The sequence below is a fragment of the Dermacentor variabilis genome, chromosome 4, assembly GCF_050947875.1.
Source record: "Dermacentor variabilis isolate Ectoservices chromosome 4, ASM5094787v1, whole genome shotgun sequence".
In the NCBI taxonomy this organism is placed as follows: domain Eukaryota; kingdom Metazoa; phylum Arthropoda; class Arachnida; order Ixodida; family Ixodidae; genus Dermacentor; species Dermacentor variabilis.
The window spans coordinates 121,842,528-121,861,642 of record NC_134571.1 but is presented as its reverse complement, the minus strand read 5'-3'; the positions used below and the strand labels follow the sequence as shown (position 1 = coordinate 121,861,642).

The following is a 19,115-nucleotide window of genomic DNA, read 5'->3' as shown; positions in this document are numbered from 1 at the left end:
TCATAGATTCCAACATATGCGCTGGGTCTGCATGTTTTTCTAAATGTTTGCATCAAGCACGAGGAAAGTGCAAGTGCTGTTAGGTACTCTCTTGTTCACTGTCCCTACCAGCATACCATCATCATCATCATCATCATCATCATCATCATCATCTTGGTTACGCCCACTGCAGGGCAAAGGCCTCTCCCATACTTCTCCAACTACCCCGGTCATGTACTAATTGTGGCCATGTTGTCCCTGCAAACTTCCTAATCTCATCCGCCCACCTAACTTTCTGCCGTCCCCTGCTACGCTTACCTTCCCTCGGAATCCAGTCCGTAACCCTTAATGACAATCGGTTATCTTCCCTCCTCATTACGTATCCTCTCCATGCTTATTTCTTTCTTGATTGAAAACATGGTTGAGTGAACGCATGGGGGTGTGTGAACTTAAATGATGAGTCTCCTACCTACCTTTTTTTTTAGATCTCCTTCCACCCTTCTGTTTCGATGGACGATAAATATTTTATATAATATTGTTCGCTAGTGTATGGCATGTGTCTTGCAATGTCACAAACCTCTTGAGCTGTCATTGCGAAGTTTATACATGTATATAGCCAACTTTAAATTTTTTTTAAATTATGGGGTTTAACGTGCTAAAACCACTTTCTGATTATGAGGCACGCCGTAGTGGGGGACTCCGGAAATTTCGACCACCTGGGGTTCTTTAACGTGCACCTAAATCTAAGTACACGGGTGTTTTCGAATTTCGCCCCCATCGGAATGCGGCCGCCGTGGCCGGGATTCGATCCCGCGACCTCGTGCTCAGCAGCCCAACACCATAGCCACTGAGCAACCACGGCGGGTTATATAGCCAACTGAGAAGAAAATTAAGGACAAAAAGACCTATTCCTTTACTGCTGCTCGAAAATGATCAATCAATCAATCAACCAACCAATCAATCAATCAATCAATCAATCAATCAATCAATCAATCAATCAATCAATCAATCACACATCGAAACAAACAAACGGAATTTAGTTATATACAAATAATTCTGGGTCGATCACGTGAGCAGGAAACCAAAGAGATCAGCTTTGCACACTGACTAGGATCAGAATACGGTATCTGTATAGCTGGGTTTCCCAGCGGTAAATGGCAGTGTCGTGTGCTCCGAGGAGATGAAGCCGGCAGCTTGAATTCGGATGCGGTCATGCATGCAGCCACTGCACTGGGCCTTAGTAACGCCGGTGGCCCTTCCTGGAAATCCAACGACCACCTGTGAGACGCGGCGTCACACATCTGTCACTCGTATTTGTAGTCTTCTTACTGAAAGCATTATAACTTCAGGGTGTCGTCATCGCACTGGCTTCATTTCGGGCGGATGGCAGCCGATGAACGCGAGGCCAGGACGGTCTCGTCCTGTGGTCTAGTACATGGCAAGCGTCGGCAGGCCCTAGGGTTGTAAACCGCTGTGATCGACTCCAGCAGTAGATAGACAATTTAGCTTGCAGAATCCTGTAAATACGCAAATGAGCAAAGAAACAAATAAGTATTGTCAGCCCGCGAATCTTCGGAGTCGCGGGGTAAAATCAACGACACACTACCCGGAGTAAGCAGCCAATATTGCCATTCAAGTGAATTTTCCACTGGTTTGGCGACAAAAATAAGAACACACTTTCACTTTGGCAGCAGTGAAGAGCTAGAAACTGGGTTTACTCTGTCCACCAATCTGTCCAATTAGCTACGTCATCCTATTTATCGAATCACCGCTCTCAGGCCCCATCATTGTCCTCAGGTTTACCTTTACCATACGGCGATAAGCTTAGCCCTAGTTTACGGCCACGGGGAATATGTAGAAATCACGCGCAAACACAACGGGAGTCGGTTGGGCTAACCACTATAGGCTATCTCACATCATTCATGATAGGCAATTTGTGGGGGGTTTTGTGTGCCACGCGCATTGTCACAGTGGCGGCCCGTGTGTATGGAGGCCCACGTATTTAGGAGGCGACGACAGGAAACACCGTAGCAGATGAAGACGGCGCTTCGCGCATTTTGAACAAATGGTGTTAAAATGGTGTTAAAATTCAGCGTACACTAAGGACTCCTGCTGCTGTCACAGTAAATGAGTCCATAACTTTAGGAATCGCTGTAGTGTACTGACTTTTTTTTTTACTTATCATCAACATTTCGAGACTGCTCGCGGGTTCTGAAAGCTGTGGCGAAATCTCTGCTCTAGTCAAAATGACAACAGAAAAAGCTGATGCCGTCGGCCTCTTGTCGACAGCCCGTTCGTGTGGTGAAGTGAACGCGCTTCAAATCGTGACAGAGTAATTTCATCAGACTTCTTCTAACTCACCGTACGCTAAGTTTGGTAACCAAACTGACGTATCATGTCAAAGTAGCTCGCTTTCTTATTGAAGAAGCTCTCTTGTCTGTCCCAGTCGAAGTCGTTCGTTGTCCCGCCGAAATCCTCCGGCAATAATTCAGAAGGGACGACTCCAGAGAGTTCCGACAAGTCCCTCCCAATGAAGTGCAGCTGAAATAGAGAGCCAAATAGCAAAGATCATTAAAAAAAGTGTAATTTTTGCTTCTTAATGACGTGACATTTCTTGAAAGCTCTGACAAGTTTTACATAATCTGATTCAGTGGTGGATGGAGTTCAACTTATTAATGCGTAGAACTCTGCAGTTTTCGCACATGAATGTTTTCAAGATGTATAGGTATCGAGTGAGCTAATTCCAACATGACTGTGTATGGCGGACAGCTGTTAATTTTGGGGTACAAACATGTAATGTGTTTCAACGTTCGTAGCGCAACTGCGCTGATAGCACTGGTGATAGTCGTCGCAGGTACCATTTCTTCTACAGCGAAGGGCTGTGCTGAGGCGCATGTTGCCGTATATTTTTTTTGGCACTGGTAATTTTACGTGACCGCATCTAACCCCTTTCTTTGGCCGAGTTGGTGTGGAAATGCAAGTCATTCTTTGTCTTGATTCTTGCTCTGTTGTCCCTCTGTTCGAGCTGTAGGTATACTTGCAACGTGAGGGCACTAGTGTCATTCGCGCAACCAACGTTGAAGACGAACAAACCAAATCATCGTGGTAGCTACAAGACTCGAATCTAAATCCTCCCGGCCGGAACACGGATGACCTAATTACTTGAACATGCCATGGATCTAAATTGTGCGAGCAATTGCATACATTAATATATAAGCCGCTTTTTTGTAGACAGCATAATTTTTGGATATCGTGCGTGAAAGGCAGCAGAATTATATTGCTTCAGCAGGTTTTCCTCTATGGTTCGGACATTATCTGCACGAGAGATAGAAATGCAGGTGGGTATAATTACAGAAATCTCGCTAATTAACATTCAAAGTAGTCACTGTACGGCACGAGTTACATTTTATGAATTTAAAGCGAAAAATAGACGTAAACCCGATTAAGCTACAAAGGACGTAACCCCTATGAACTTCCTTTGTAGCTTCGCGCTAAGTCAGGTGGACGAGAATTTCCTCTTTCATTAAACCTTTCTCACTTTGCGGGATCTGTGTAGCCCACATGCCAAATTATGAGTGGTGTCCGGGAAGCTCGGATGGCATTCTGAGGATTACACGAGTTTCGAGGCACGTGTTCGATAAATGTACGACGGGGTATACTGGCGTTGCAGTTATTTTTTGTGTCTAAGCGCATAAACAGGCTTCTTGTTCAAGTGAAATAACAGTGTAATTTTGTCGCAAGTATTACGGCACTTTCTTGAACATTGAGGCTGACTTCAGAATTTATTCTCAATTAATGTTCCTTGAGAACCCTGGCGTCGGTCAATTCGTAACTTGCATCCGCCATAAAGCTAATAACGTTTAGTTCACAACTTTTGAATTTTGGCAATTAGTCAATCAAGAATTTTGATTCCTTATGTATGCTGTGCCCGCCCATTCCAGTAATCCAAAATGAGCGGAGCTGTGTTACATTTCGCAGGCGATCAATAAAAAAAAATCTGGCAACTCTAAAATAAAACGCGTGGTATATGGAAGGGGGCTAGTGCTTCATGAATTCTAATGCCTGGCAGAATTAATGTTCAAAACGGAAGAATATATAATTAAAAAAACTAAAATATTTTTATGGAGATCTGTAAAAAGGTTCTTCATGAAGAACAACAGCGCGAAATAAACAGATGCCGCGGGGGCATATCATGGGCTGGACAGCAGCTTTCGATGACCTCTCAAAAAAAAAAAAAAAATTGAGAGCAGTGGCTGAAAAAAAAAAAAATCCGTATTAAAGAAAATGCGATTGCAAGTGCCGAGAAAGCTAGGGAAACGCGTAAAGAAGCGGGGGGCGGGAGTAGGGGGGGGGGGTACACACCCACTTGTTTATGCATTTTGTTACAGCATTTGTAAGCGGTCGTGCATCCGTCGCCGCAACAGCAGCTGCACGTATTGCAGAACCGTAGGTTTATCAGCAACATCGTCTGCCTAAATCCTGTAGCTACTGCAGGTCGACAGAGAGAGAGAGAGAAACTTTATTTTGGTTCCTTCAAGGATTTAGCGTCTCGAGGTCTCGGTCGTCTTGGGCGCCGGCGACTTAGAGCCTCTTCCAGCAAGGGTGGGCCCCTATTCCAGGGCTCCACTGAGCCTAGCTACCTGACTAGCGTGCTGCACTAAGGCCCTTTGGGCCGTGAGCTCGCAGCTGGTAAGCCGACTCTCCCATTGCTCCGCACTCGGGTTATTGTGTTGGTAACGCCTCTCTTAACGATGACCCCTGTCTTGCGTTAGCTAGCGGCCCCCATTCTACGTGTTTCATATCAACAGCAACCTCGAATGTCCCATTTTTCTTTTGCGTAGTAGCCCTCAGTAATTTTTCTGTATTTTGCGCGAGGGGATTAGCGTTTGGGATTAAACTACGTGGGGCCCCTGTTTAGGACACGTCTACTTAATAATATGTAAGCTAAAGCATGGGTGTCCAAGGTATCGCGTGCTGGTATGTAATATGCAAGTCAACCATATTTCCACATTACCCTGCTTTTCAGTTTTGCTGATAGGAATGGCTTCGCAATGGTATAGACGACTTGAAACACAGCTGGCGTGTTCACGAAGTAGATGCCTTTCAGCCGTACCGGCAGGGAGTCCTGGAAAAGAGAGTTGACTAGTGTGAATTATCAGCAGCCTAACTGCCACCAGAATTAAGTGTCCACGCGATCGTCAATACGACGAAAGAAAAGCTACGTTAATTAAGAAACTATATCCTGCTTGCATGTGGTGTGCTCGGTATTAAGTTTACAGCAACACTGTAGTATCTATAGATACTACAGTACTACCATACAGTATATACCATACTGTAGTATGTATATTATATTATAGTATGCAGTAGTAGTCTGTAGTATGTAACATTTTATGACCAGTAGTAAGTTAATGCGATAACAAGCACACTTCTTGGTAAAATCGGCGGTTTCTTTCTGGTCAGCAACTGGTGTGCGGACATTCGTTCCGGGGTAGCCCTGTGACCCAATCCGTGGCCTCACAGCGCTGATGAAAACCTGAGCGTGCTACAATTTTTGTCTGATCTACACTCCATGTTGCTGTAACTGCCGAGTTATCCGAAAAAGTTAGGCGGAATACTTAAACCTTCCTGCGGTTTCCGCTTTCCAAAATATTTTGGTGAGTACTGTTACGATTGGCGTTTAGCATTGTTATACCCGCATCCCTTCTCGACGAATAATGCTTGATAGCAGGATAGCTTCGGATTGTAATGCGAATATACTAGAAAACACACTTTTGTTACGCGAAAATCCAACGACAAAGCTCTTTTACAGCATCCTTTTGAGGTGCGTCTGACTGGCCGAGGCCGCTCGGTGGAGGTATGGTTTTTGGACAGTGTTGGCCATAATGTTGATTACGGTCGCAGCACACGCTGTCCGACAGATGCATCGGGCAGAGCGACCGTGCATTAGAGACAGATGCATTGCGTGCACACGTATACGTCAAGCGCACGCAAGTGTACGGAAGTGCAGCATACATCCCCATTCTCCTAGGACCTCCGCCAAGGGCACGTGCGTTAATGAACTGACTGAATTTCTCAAGGTGAATTGCGTCGGAAAATTCGTAAAGTACGACTTACGCGCAAACTGCTGACAAGATAGCTTCGAATTGTTATTCGAATATACGAGAATAACGGCAGCGTAACGTGACGATATCACTTGATGATGTAATATGATGACGTCATCACGTCAAACATGACGTCACGAAATGACATTTTCGTCAAGTGACAACGTCATGTGATGTCTCTCGGAGAAGCAGCACACTACGCTTCCCGCTTCTTTGCACTGTCTGTGTTTGCACTGTCGCATTTTTGTGGGAGCACCGCTCACGCAGACAGGAAAAATCCCGACCAATCAGAAGGTAACAGCTTCGCTGTAAAAAAAAGAGACACCTGCGGACAATCGCGCTACGAACGCCAACGAACTGTACCTCGTCAGAAGAAAAAAAAAAACACTTTTATTTGCAAAGCAAAATGCAGAAAGGTTATTGTCACCACAACATAAAGTAGCAGCTACACTTGCCTGCGCTATTGAAATAAGCCTTCCGACGAACCACGGCGTTAGTTGCATCAGGTGTTTAGCGCCGAAGCCTTTGAGATCTACCATGCCCACGAATCCTCGTATCTGTGTCTCTTCTTCGAGAAGGTGGCATTCCATGGCCCACAGACCGCACCGAAGTAGCTCCGCAATGGAACAAATGCCCGAGCTCCAAGCACCTGCAAACAATTAACAGATAAGCGCCTCATTTATGCACGTATACACACCCCCACTGTTAAGCAATAGGATGTACTGATAATTCTGTCACTGCGCGGTTAAAGCAAGCGAGTTTTCCATAAGAAAGGCGTTGACACCCTCGCGGGAAGAGTTTACGGCACTCAGAGGCGTCTTTTTCGCGAACAAGAACGCTGTATCGTAATCAAGTATGCTTTCTTCAGGAAAGACTTAACTCACAGAACTCGACGAATAATTCAAATCTATTTAAAGAAGATCTTTAGGCTCCATATCCTTTATATTCAATAATCCCCAATACGCATGCCAACATATTCGTTTTTATACAGGATCCCACATGTTTGATATTTAATTATTAAACATGGAGGATATGGGTATATGGTTTTTTTCGATAGGTTCGTTTTCCCAGGGCACCTGCAAAACATGGGTGTAACGTTTTTGAGCGCTTCAATGGGAAAGTTTTTGACTGCCTGTCCACGTGCGTGCATGCTTTCACTGCATCTTTCATTCTTCTCTCTCTTCCTCATCTGACTATTCCCCTGTTCCCCTGTTCTGCTCTCCCAACGTAGGGTAGCCAACCTGACTCTTTTCTGGTTAACGTTCCCGCCTTCTGTCTTCCTTTTTTCTCCTCTAGTCGCACTGTCAACTTCACTGTAACTATATGATTAGTTAGTTTTATAGTTAGTTATAATTAGTTATAATATAGTTTGTCTAAGCGTTCTCGCGTTCTCGCTGAAAAAAAAAAGCAATGTATAAGAGGGCTTGGATTTCGATCTCTCATTAATGCTGTCTTTCTCTCTTTCGTGCTTATCCACATTAAAATAACTGCGAAATTAACGATCGCTTCATCTGTGGCTAATGTTTCCGGCATTTCCGAACTGCTCATAGCAGTAACTGTTTCCGCTCGTCCTTGTATCCATTTATACTGTCCACTTGGTGCAAGAACACGTGTGCACAGAGAATTGTTCGGGCGTCATTTCGAAGGCCGGCACTTATTTTTTGGCAGCAAAACTGGGCACGAGACGTGTTATGCACAATACACGCGTCTTGAATTTGTGCACAAGAAACGAAACTCACTGGAAGGAAACATGCGCAAGGTTTCGTCGCACACGCACGCACGCGCGCGCACATACACACACGGCTGTGAAGTGAGTGTTAGTGAACGAGTCAAGTATAGATGAACGCCAGAAGTCACGCTGATTCTGAGATAGAAGGTAAAATCTGATTCTGAAATCTGAGCTAAATAGGCAGCCGCCTTCCTGGCAACTATATTTATGGAGTGGATCTATGCATCGCAGCAGGCAGATGCAGTTGCATCAGATACCACTGTATGGCACTACTACTATAGCTTGTTTTAAAGATGCCTCTTCGGACCATCACTACGTTAGAAGCACCAACGAACAATAGCATAATTGCATGCAGCGTCGTCCATCGACAGCGACAATCACCGTCATAAAATTGAAGGGGCCGCGTCTGGGTAATGTCCTCACGGGTGCACGAGCAAAGTAGTTAAGGTTACGGGAACACTGCACCTACAGAAATCTTAGGTGCTTACTTTCAGAGCAGCTATTCAACGGATACGTGCAATAATTATTTGTCCATTTTTTCAGACTTTAATGCAATAACACCCGCGTGGGAAACTATGCGTTACCACTAATGCGCGCCCTTCTAAAGGTTATAAGTTATGACTTGCGTCTCGAAGGCAACACCGATATTTTTAAAGCATTGTCAAAGCCGGACTTTGTGCTGCTTTACTGCATACAACAGCCCTGACACATTTCTGGGAGAATCGTTTTAAAGTGCCTCATGTAGAGGCTCCGCGCTGCCACCAGACTAAAATGGCTCTATCAAATACCGCGATGTGCAACGAAATACCGTAAAGAATGCACGAATACAATGTTTCCGCGTTGTTCAATCATTTACACTGCAATGTGCTGCTGTCCACAAAAAAAAAAAAAAAAACAAGCTCAAGAGAGCACTAAAACATGCGGATTTGAGCAGCTACAGCGCATAGAGAATTACGCGATACTTATTTCCTTTCTACTACGCCTACAGAGCGGTCTCGGTAAAACAATGTGATCACAAAGTTTGTTCCTGCCGATGTTGTTTCTGTTATTTATTTATCTTTGGTTGCTTTCTTTTCTCCCGTTTTTTTTCGTGTCTCATATATGGCGCATTTTCTGTTTTTACACTTAGTGCGTGGTCTATAATAATGATGTATTTTATTTTATTGTACCATGAACGGTAACATGTACAAAGTACATGTTACTTTTATATATCTTGCAAAGTAACAAATGTACTTTGCAAGACATGTATAGTAGATATATGAACATCTACTATACATGTACATATATATAAATGTACAAGTATGTAAATGTGTATACTATGTCGTATCGCTGCATATATGCGGACTTATCCACATTTGCTTTTTTGTATAGTTCACTAATTCTACTTTTCTTCTAACAAGTTTGTATGCTGCCTGTCAGGCTCTGCCAGTCAAGTCCACTGTGGCTTGGGCAGGCCTGATGAATGTATTGTGTTTTCCAGCAATACTACTACTACTACTACTACTACTACTACTACTACTGCTACTACAACTACTACTACTTTTATTCTTTTAGTATTATTATTATTAGACTTCAAACAAGCTGGGGAATTGGTCACTTCATATAAGAGCGTACGCTTTCCAGTTCTCGAGTACGCGTCCGTGGTTTGGGGCGGCACTTGTAGGTCAAATTGTGACCGTCTCGAAAAGGTACAAAGAAGTTCACATCTATATTTAAACATCGATTTTGTCAAAAGTTTCCATCTCCACAGAACTAACACAGACACTCACGTTACCTACCCTCACCTGTAGACGTAAATAGTCGGATGTTCTTTTTATTCACAAATTAATACATGGGAAAATCTGCTGCTCGCACTTGCTTTCTAATGTTCGCTTTTACATTCCGCAGAAAAGCACAAGGAAACAGCGCCTTTCTGCTTTAAGATTTTTGTGACCCTCTATCTAGAGTGCAGGCGACATATAACGCCCAATCAGAGTTCCTGGATAGCTTCATGCCTAATTTTAATATTTTCCTGAAAGGAGTTGCAGAGAGATTTCAATAACTGAACAAAAACTTTCATTTCTGTTGTGTGTTCCGTCATACTGTAATATTTTTTCCAATTTCTCCACTATTGCTTTGTATTCTCTTCGTGAACACATTTTATGCTCTGGTAAGATCTGTACTCGCGAAATTATTATTTTTTTTTATGTGTGCGCGCGTGTGTATGTGAGTGTGTGAGTTTGTACTGTTCTTCCTTTGCATTGTTTTGCTGAACGGGCCAGCACCAAGACCCTCGAGGCTGTTCCTGGGCACTTTAATAAACACCTTTGACTGACTGATTGATTGATTGATTCATTGATTGAGTCATTATTGTTGTTGTTGTTGTCGTCGCTTATATATGACCGATTACAGAAAAGAGAACGAATTAGAAGATCATTGAACACTTACCGTATTTAGTAACGGACGTCACTCTCCCCTGCGGGTCTCTTTCATTCGCATACATTATGAGCTTGTGGTCCCGGAAGACTGCCCGGTACAAGGAGCTGGATGTCGTGAGCTCCTCAAAATATTCGGACATGTTCTTGCGTGCGCTGAAGTACCTCCGGATTGTTTCCACAGCGTTCTGCACTTTGTACTTCCGAGTGCGCAGAAACATGAGGAGGAAATTGTCCTCTGGGGGAACTCGAAGCTCGTCGTCTTCTGAAATAGACGCAGTACACACTCCTCTATTATCAAGCACAGGAAGCAGATTATGAATATTGCTTGATTGACTTATGAAGACGCACAGGCTCCAGGAAAAACGGGAAGAATGCCACACATATGCCGTTTGTAAATCTATAAGGGGCTCTTCTTTAATTACTCTGTGAGGCAGACATTACTTCGGCAAGCAGAATGCAATAATGAACAGAAGCTCACTAATTAGATGTTTGTACTGAATAATGTACAGCACACACTGCAACCTACGCGTTGCAGCTAGCGGAACTGAGGATGGAACTGGTTTCTTTGATGCCGTGCGCACAGGAGCGGACGGCGTCTTCATACACATAGTGAGAAGCAAGCTTCAGAGCCCCTTCCACGTGCTCGGGAACAGGCACGTACCCAGGGGGGGGGGGCGCCCCCCCGAAATTAAGCGACATACCTCCCCCTCCCCCCCCCCCCCCCGCTACCGCTATCCGCCCAAGGCACCACTCCTCCCCCACACATTCCTAAAGCGTTGACAAATCAATCTACTCGGCGGTCAACATTTTGCTGCCTTTTACAGCGAAAGCAGTGTATGACTAACTTCCGTAGTATTTTTCGGCCTCCATTGACAGAAAAATTCATCACGTGGGCCGATCCTGGTGATAGTGCAAAAAGGGTCCAAGATCAATGGCACATACTCCTGTGGACTATATAGGGAACCTATAACGCGCGCTTCGGAATTTTCGGGATCGGCCTACATATGGGGAGTTCTTAATGCCTGCTTTATCTCCGCCGCGGGTGGGCCCGGTATTGCAATATTTTCGGTATCGGCCTACGTATGGGGAGTTCTTAATGCCTGCTTCATCTCAGCCGCGGGTGGGCCCGGTATTGCAATATCTTGGGGATCGGCCTACGTATGGGGAGTTCTTAATGCCTGCTTCACCTCCGCCGGGGGTCGGCCAGGTGTTGCACTATCTTCGGGATCGGCCCACGTATGGGGAGCGCTTAACGCCTGCTTCAACTTTGCCGCGGGCCGGCCCGGCGTTGCACTATCTTCAGGCCGACCCGCAGCGGAGGTCAAACACTGCTTTTCGTTTGAGAGCTTTGACGGTCGTCAGCTTTCGCTACAATTCCATCTTCACAGAGTGGAATGGTTGTCAATTTTTTCACTCCTTTTGGATGGCGGTAATTATAGGTATCTCCTGGGGTGTGGAGGCCAGTTTTCTCATCGATTCCGTGCCCTCGCGATGAACTCAACATGAATTATGGGTCACCATCTATTGCAGCAGGCAGGGCGTAGTTATTAGTTTTAATTATTATATTTTGTTTAATCTATAACGCCCAACACAATTTTTATGTCACCATGTATTCAATAATCCCGCGCATCTCTGTTGCTTCGTTAGTTCAACCTTTGTTTAGGCTGATCCAGAGGCCAGGAAAAGGATTCGGTTCATAGTCGGCTGGTCTGTATGCTCGTGGAATGAGTTGTGGCCGGAGAAAACGCCAGTTGCGTTTAACTTTTCCTTTTGCTTCATTATTTCCTCGAGTGACGGCTCGCCGCGACGCTGGCAGATCCTCGGAACCATATATTCGTGATGTGGGTTAGATAAGGTGGAAAATAAAATATTGCGAAACAGCGTGCATCATCAGACCCTGCAATAACCGTTCAACCCATAAGCAGTGACTGTCTCGTTCTTCTCTTATTGTGCAGCACTTTTCATGCAAAATTGGCAACTTGAAACAAAAGTCGCAAGGAGATGAGAAATTAAGCGATCTACTAAGGGGGAAAGCCAAGGCAACAGTCAAACAGGGAGGAAAAGCGAAGATTGTTAGTGAATATATTTATGGATCAACATCCTTTTATTGAAAACGAAGTAGAAAAAACGCTTCTGCAAGTGGATAATAATTCCGTGTGGTTTGAATGACACTTCTATAGTTATCGATCGAGCCGCCTGGCGTAGCCACTTCCCTGCTGTGCTAATGGGGGGGAGGGGGGTTCTAACCTTCCGTGGGGGCCGCAGTACGTCTAGAAGCGCAGAGTCCTGCGCTCTACGCGGTTGTACGGAACTGGTGACCACGCATCGTTACGCAACTTCCCAAATAACAACTCGAGTCAGTTTTGCTACTTGGTAGGGCAGTAAACGAGGGATCCAAACGAACTGTGATTGTTCCGCAAATATACATTTCTCTATAATTCTTCCAGAGCTAATTCAAGAAACGCTCCTAGAAATCTTTATTTTGCACTTTCGCTTGTTAACTTGTTCTTGGCAGGGTGCTTCCTGCGCATGTTTCATGCGCGAGTCCATTTGATGTGGTTCTATGTTTGCCAAGTAAAGAAAAGGTGTATCTCACAGGCGTACCTGCGAGATACATGTTATTTCTATTCTCTTTCGCGGCTTTAAGCGTCTCTATGGCAAATGGTGGGCATTATTCACATTTATACTAGTAAAGTAACCTCCCCCTCATTTGCATAGAAAACTTACCTTGGGTTGCCCCCCCCCCCCCCCCCCGGAAAAAAATCCTGCGTACGTGCCTGCTCGGGAACCACAACGCAAGCTCGACCGCCACTTTTCTCGCTGCTAAAAACACCGCAGTACCCGTTCAGTGCATCCTACTGCCTTCTCCGCCTCGGTTCCGAGTCGACCCTTCCCAGCTGCGTAATAACCACAATCGACCATTTTGTTTCACGTATCCTTCTTACTGGTCACGTGGCACGCTTTTGTGAACATTCTTTGCTACGTTCGTCACAGTCCTTCTGCTTGCCTTGTGACCCACCACCGACATCTCATTCTTTGTCACTGTGCGCCTGGAAATGTTGCGGGCGAGAGACACCGTGCCCTCGTTTGGGAAGTAGTTACTCCGCTTCAAAATGCACGCCGGATTGTTCACCGTAACACCACAACATATCAACCACAGACCAATTGTCTCCCAAAGCGCTTCAACCGCACTCTCGGTGACATGCTCTTTAGATATGTGCGTCACATCTGACCAACGCAATTGGGTTCTAGTGGTCCCTTTCATGACGTATGCTTACGATATGACACCACATGCAACTGTCTTCTCTCCTCACTTCTTGCTGTACGGCCGCGAACCGTGTGATACATTCGGCGCCATTGTTCAATTTCGACCCTGTGGCTCTGAGTGTATGCCGCCGTCTCCGGCTGCTCGACACGCCGAAGAATGCCGTGAACTTGGCTGTTCTTTTCGAGCAACGACCAACACCCCCAGAAATAGCGTCGGGATAGTTAGCGTACTTCGTCCGACATTTCCGCTGGCTCTGGTTTGGCTTTTCGACGCTGGCACTTCATCCGGCATCTCATCTTCTAATCTTGTCACAATATATCATGAATAGTACAGTGTTCTGCGACAAACTTCTCCGGTTAATTATCTCGTTGAGCCAGTCACATTTTCCGTGGACACTCAAATTATGTCGTCGTAGTCATTCGTCGTCCACAATATTTCGTCGTCCACATTCAAACTGTGGACGAAGAAAGTTTGGAAGTCCATTGCGACCCGTTTGTTGTATCCTGTCATTGATCCGCGCGGACAGCGCTCTTTTTCTTCCGGGGCCATTCTAGCAAAAAAGAAAGATATGCGCTTCAGCACAGTCGCCGAAGCCTAGCGATAGTTGGCGGAACCCCACCTTCGACACCAGCTTCCTTCAAGCCTGAGACATCATCTGCGAGCCGCAATAAACACCATAACATAGGACTAAATTTTTCTGCCCCTCTATGAAGAAAGTATACTGTTAACTACAACGAAGACACTAAGGAGGTAAGACTGAGAGCTCCGGTGTAGGGACGTTAGAGATTACCACATGCGTAGAAGAGAGTTCGCTGATTCTGCAAATAAGGCGATTGTATACGACATTCTAGTGCATCTTACCCCCAGCGACCTGAAGTGCGAACCGACGGCTGAAGTACTTATTGTATTTCGATCACATCTCATAGCCCTTTTAAAACAAGCTTTAGCACCTTATGTTGAAATTGATGTGTACTACACAGCAATATTGAAATAACGTGTAGAAAAAGTCGCAGTTGCAAAGAACTGTTCGATCCTGTGACGCCGCGATAATCTGTCGAGAGAGATAAAGAGGTAGCACCTCTGGGGAAAAGCAGGGACGTATGTATGAGAGAAAACTACATCAGCCTGCTGCTCTGAAAAGGGGAAAGAGACAGACAGACAGAAAAAGAACTTTACTAATGGTCCTGAGGAACAGCGTTAGGGTACCTCCCTTTTCAGGGAGTCCCCGTAGCCGTCGCGGGCCGCACCCACGTCGGGGTAGGAAGATTGTGGTCCTCCGCCCCGTCGCAGGCCCTCTGGACAGCCCGTAGTTGCTCTGAGAGGTAGCCGCTTTTGAGGGCTGCCTCCCAGTCGGTTAGAGTGGTTAGCGATGAGCTGCGTAACGTAGGGCATTGCCAGAGCATAAGGGATAAGGAACAGTACGCCTCCCCACAGTCTGGACAGTGGGGTTCTACATTAGGTGCAAAGTGACTGAATCGGCCCCTGGAGGGGAATGACCCGGTTTGTAGCATGCGAAATACCGACGATTGTGGTCTATTAAGTTTAGGGTGTGGTAGCGGAAAAGCCCGTCGAGCGAGTTGATAATGTGCCAAGATTTCATGGAAGGTGAGAAGTGAATCCCTGTACAGTCCTAAGTCGCCGCCCGTGAGTCCACCTGAACCGCCGCGGTGTGTAAGACCTCGCGCACAGTCATGGGCCAACTCATTGGCGTTACCAACTTCACAGTGCACATTGATTCCCATATGGGCCGGGAACCATTTGATACTATGAAAACCAGCATGAATCGAAGCACAGGACATCCCAATCGCAAGGTCCAACCGTTGTTCTCAACTGCGTTCCAGAAAATGATTTACTTGTTCCAAACGATACGTGGAAGCCATTCGTTTCTACTGGTAGGCCTCATTGTTTTACCTAGAACGAACTGCAGCATAGCTCGACCTGACACAGTCATGGCTCCCCGGACTGCCTTGAAGCTGAAAGCATTGGCTTTCTCGAGCCAGCTGTAGTGTAACGCTCCTGTTATGTAGACAGGATCACGAGCCTGCCTTGCCAGCGCCCCCTCCCCCTTATATCATGTAACTCATTGACATATAAAATATATTCGCAAAATGATCCAACAATTTTCGTTCGCCTGACGAGTCTTGTTACGCAAGTATATTGAGAACCGTCGCTCGTGGCTGGTATATAATACTAGATACGTTAATGAATCTGAGCATGCAACATTGCACGTGCTAGCCGTCAGCTGCAATTACGTTGCACTGCATCTCGAAACGTGGTGGTGTAAGTGAAAGAATAAAAATAAACTTGGAGCTCGTTTTCTTCCCATGCGCGAAGCGTGCTATACCTTCAAGAAGCTTGCGTAACTGGGTCAGCGAGCTTTTCTTTACTTCCGGCGTTTCTCCGAGTTCAAGCCTCGCTAAGGTTTCAAGGTCTCCCTTTCGGCCACTGACGTCGCCGCCGTTGAGTGTTGATGACTGCAATCGAAAACGGAAAAAGAAAATGAAGAAACAGTAACTATCCTTTTTCGGGGCAAACGTAACTCCTTACCTGCTTAAGAAAGATGGTCCTCCACGCAAAAGAAATGCATGGTGCAATTAAGCTATGGCAACACATTCATACAGGTTACTATCCAATGAACTGTCTCTGCTATGCATTTCGTGTTCCTATCCGCCATGTTCATATGTCCTTAGTGGGAAGCTTTAGCGAAAGGGAAGTACACCCCGATTGCCCTATTAGAATACGTGCCAAACTAAGAAATGCTCTCGTTAGATAACTGATGAACTGCGTTGAATAAAATTTGCTGCATTTGTAAAAGCTAAATTCCACCAGATAAAGAACTCTTGGATTAAACAAGTTCTATTATTGCGCAGTCAATGCTGGTGCTGATATTATATTTTGATAGGCAACGACATTGCGAAATAATGCACACAAAAGCAAGTGATCGTGGTGCTCTTGTCTCGCTCAACATTATTCGTATGCAACACACGCGTACGGTCATGGTAAAAGCGGCACCACAGAATCCCAGTTTAGATTACACAAATAAAGCGTTGCTGAACACGTTAATTTTTATTGGCAAAGGTGAAATTAATACATTTACAAAAATGTAAATCTGTAAGTTTCCTCTCTAGGTGCTCCTACAAATTTGTTATGTGCCACAGGCGAATAAGAAGACTGCATATTAAAAATAAAATAAAAAAAGAACAAAAAACGACCCGCTATAGCGAATTAGAAGAGCTATGCGGTAGATCTCATGTGTAACCTCGTGTTCGCTTCACATCAAGTGTTTCGCTTAGTCCCCATTGCGTATTACAGTACTTAGCCCAAGAAAAATGAAACACGGTATACAGAAGAACAGAGTTAAGATTCGGAAACGATTTGTCATTCTCAGTATAAAGCCTAAACTTCTTTAGGACAAATTAACATTGGTTGCCGGGTGTCTCTGGAAAGTTAATCGAGAGTCAATCAGCATTCCCAAGTCACACGCGCAATTTAATTTTTTTTAAAGGATTTCAAGAGTGTAAGCATACTGTATAGTGATATTGAAATAAAGCTTATTTAAAAAAAGTAGAGTCGGCGATTTTCTGCATGTCACTCTTAGGTGGATGGCTCCTTTTGTCCGGGATGCCATAGCCCTCAGCTGTCGGCCTTGCGCGGTCCACAAGCTTATTTTTACAATTTTTTTTTGCTAAAGAGAATACCGAGTGCCTTAGATGAATTATTTTGCGAGGCGTCTGAAGCACACCACTTCCGAACATAACTCACATATTCGTGTAACAAGTCGCAGTGAAGCACTAGTCGTATTCCCGATAAAGTTTGTTATTGTGAGCGTGCAAAAAAAGAGTTTAGAATGACGCAAACATTCTTCGGGGTTGTTAACAAAAATATTAAACAAATAATCTGCATAAAATGGAACCTTGCAGAATAAGAGAGGTTGAATAATGAGGAAAAGTCTACTTAGCACCAAGGCGAACTTAATTTAGCTTTTTGGCACATTATAGCCATAAAAATTCCAAATCATCATAATTTACGTGCGAGGGGAAGTAGTCATCAATCAGCCTGCATTGGCTACAAATGACACTTGAAGACTAGAGCTGACGAATAATATGGTCACGTGCTACGACGTTACACCTTTTCGAAATATCAAAGTATAATGGGTCTGATTTACCATGCTCAGCAACAACGCCTCCCTCAGCTTGGAGTAAGCATACAATATTCCCTTCAACGTAGCGACCCATGTCGAAAGCAGTAATATTCTGAGGAAAGTAAGAATGGGAGCTGTCCTAACATCGGTACATCAAAATATTGAGGGAAAGGAGAGGAGGTGAGCGCGGGGCAAGAGTTTTTGATGTGGGTCATGCTGCCCAATTTACGAACTGGCACGAATGCTGCTTTTTCGCAACAATAAGGAAATACAGGCGTGCACGACGAAAGAATGAACATGGTAGGAAAAAAAAGAAACTGAGTATGGCTTAACAAGCCCTGATAACAAAACTTCGTATTCGGTTTGCATTAGCTTTCAACCTTTATACAGCTATCGCAACGGCGTGTTCAGAGAAAAAAAATGAAACGCGAAAATAATGATTGATACAGTAAAACCATTCGTATGAGCTACTTGCAATGTACTTACATTGTACTACAATGCATGTTTCTAATGTACACTCATAAAATATCGCGGAGGGGTTACTAATACCAGAAGCCGTATAGGTTCAGAACATCAGATAAGGACCTCTTCTGCTCCGCAGGCAGGCTGCTGAAGATAATCGCGGCGAAGCTTCCTTTTGGAGCACAGTTACGGTATACACTTCGTAGTCGTAGGATAAATATCGAAATGCTACCTCCTTGCGGCGATTGTACATGCACTTTCTTTATCAACAGCGAAATCGAAAAGACAAAAGCATGATGAGGTGGTCCTCTAGTTATACTTCGTGAAAGTGGATCCGTGCAGTAGACAGCATGACCCGTTTGACGTACCATCTACAATGACCGTGTGTGACACTGAGGCAGAATGTATTGTTAGCGGTGTCTTTCGTTGCCAGAGTAGGTTTATTATCAATTCTGTGACACATTTATCCTCTCACGTGATTGCATACTGCACAGCGCTAAGAAACTAGAAACGGAAAGCGACTGGGTACTTACCATCCTGGACCTTGTCCCACCTGTCAGCCAGAAGTGGGTACCGCAGCTCCGGGACACACGGAAAACTCAACTCCAACAACTTCCTGCCATGACGGAGGCACTCGATTTGTTCGTTCCAGTAAACACCACGTGATAAAATTGTCGGATCACTCGGTATTAAACTTTGTCCATCGTATAGCGGGCCCTCCTGAAGCCTCTCGTCTCGTAAATTGTATATAAGTCCCGCCGCAGACGACAACAGCTTAGCCAGCTCACTAGAGTCCCTGTCGCACCGCCCCGTGTGTACAAAGCCGCCGCAAGGGGCGGAGAGTCGCTGCGCTTCAAGTGCAAGCGAGCAGCGCGCGGCACACAGAGGGAATCGGCTGAGCGCTATCGCGGGCGGCGAGTGTGGAAAGCGTCGCAGCAGCTTTAGGCTCAGTGCTTTGCCTATGGCGGTGAAGGCCATGCGAGAGAGAGAGACAGAGAGAGGGAGAGAGAGCAAGAAA

The 19,115-nt window shown here is 45.2% G+C and overlaps 1 protein-coding gene across 3 annotated transcripts; it reads right to left on the bottom strand.

Annotated features, from left to right (window-relative positions):
* Positions 1 to 995: 995 nt before the first annotated feature.
* LOC142579694 (alpha-tocopherol transfer protein-like) lies at positions 996 to 19,115 on the bottom strand. 3 transcript variants are annotated; one of them, XM_075690165.1, is made up of 7 exons: positions 18,631 to 18,741; positions 15,839 to 15,968; positions 10,237 to 10,488; positions 6,536 to 6,729; positions 4,994 to 5,104; positions 2,341 to 2,520; positions 996 to 1,496 (listed from the first exon to the last, which is right to left on the bottom strand). In XM_075690165.1, the coding sequence occupies exons 1-6, from the start codon at positions 18,631 to 18,633 to the stop codon at positions 2,347 to 2,349; spliced, it is 864 nt and encodes a 287-aa protein (XP_075546280.1). In that variant the 5' UTR covers positions 18,634 to 18,741; the 3' UTR covers positions 996 to 1,496; positions 2,341 to 2,346. The 3 variants fall into 3 exon arrangements, with proteins under 3 accessions (XP_075546280.1, XP_075546281.1, XP_075546279.1); XM_075690166.1 differs by having other exon boundaries at positions 10,237 to 10,485; XM_075690164.1 differs by lacking the exon at positions 15,839 to 15,968 and having other exon boundaries at positions 18,631 to 19,115.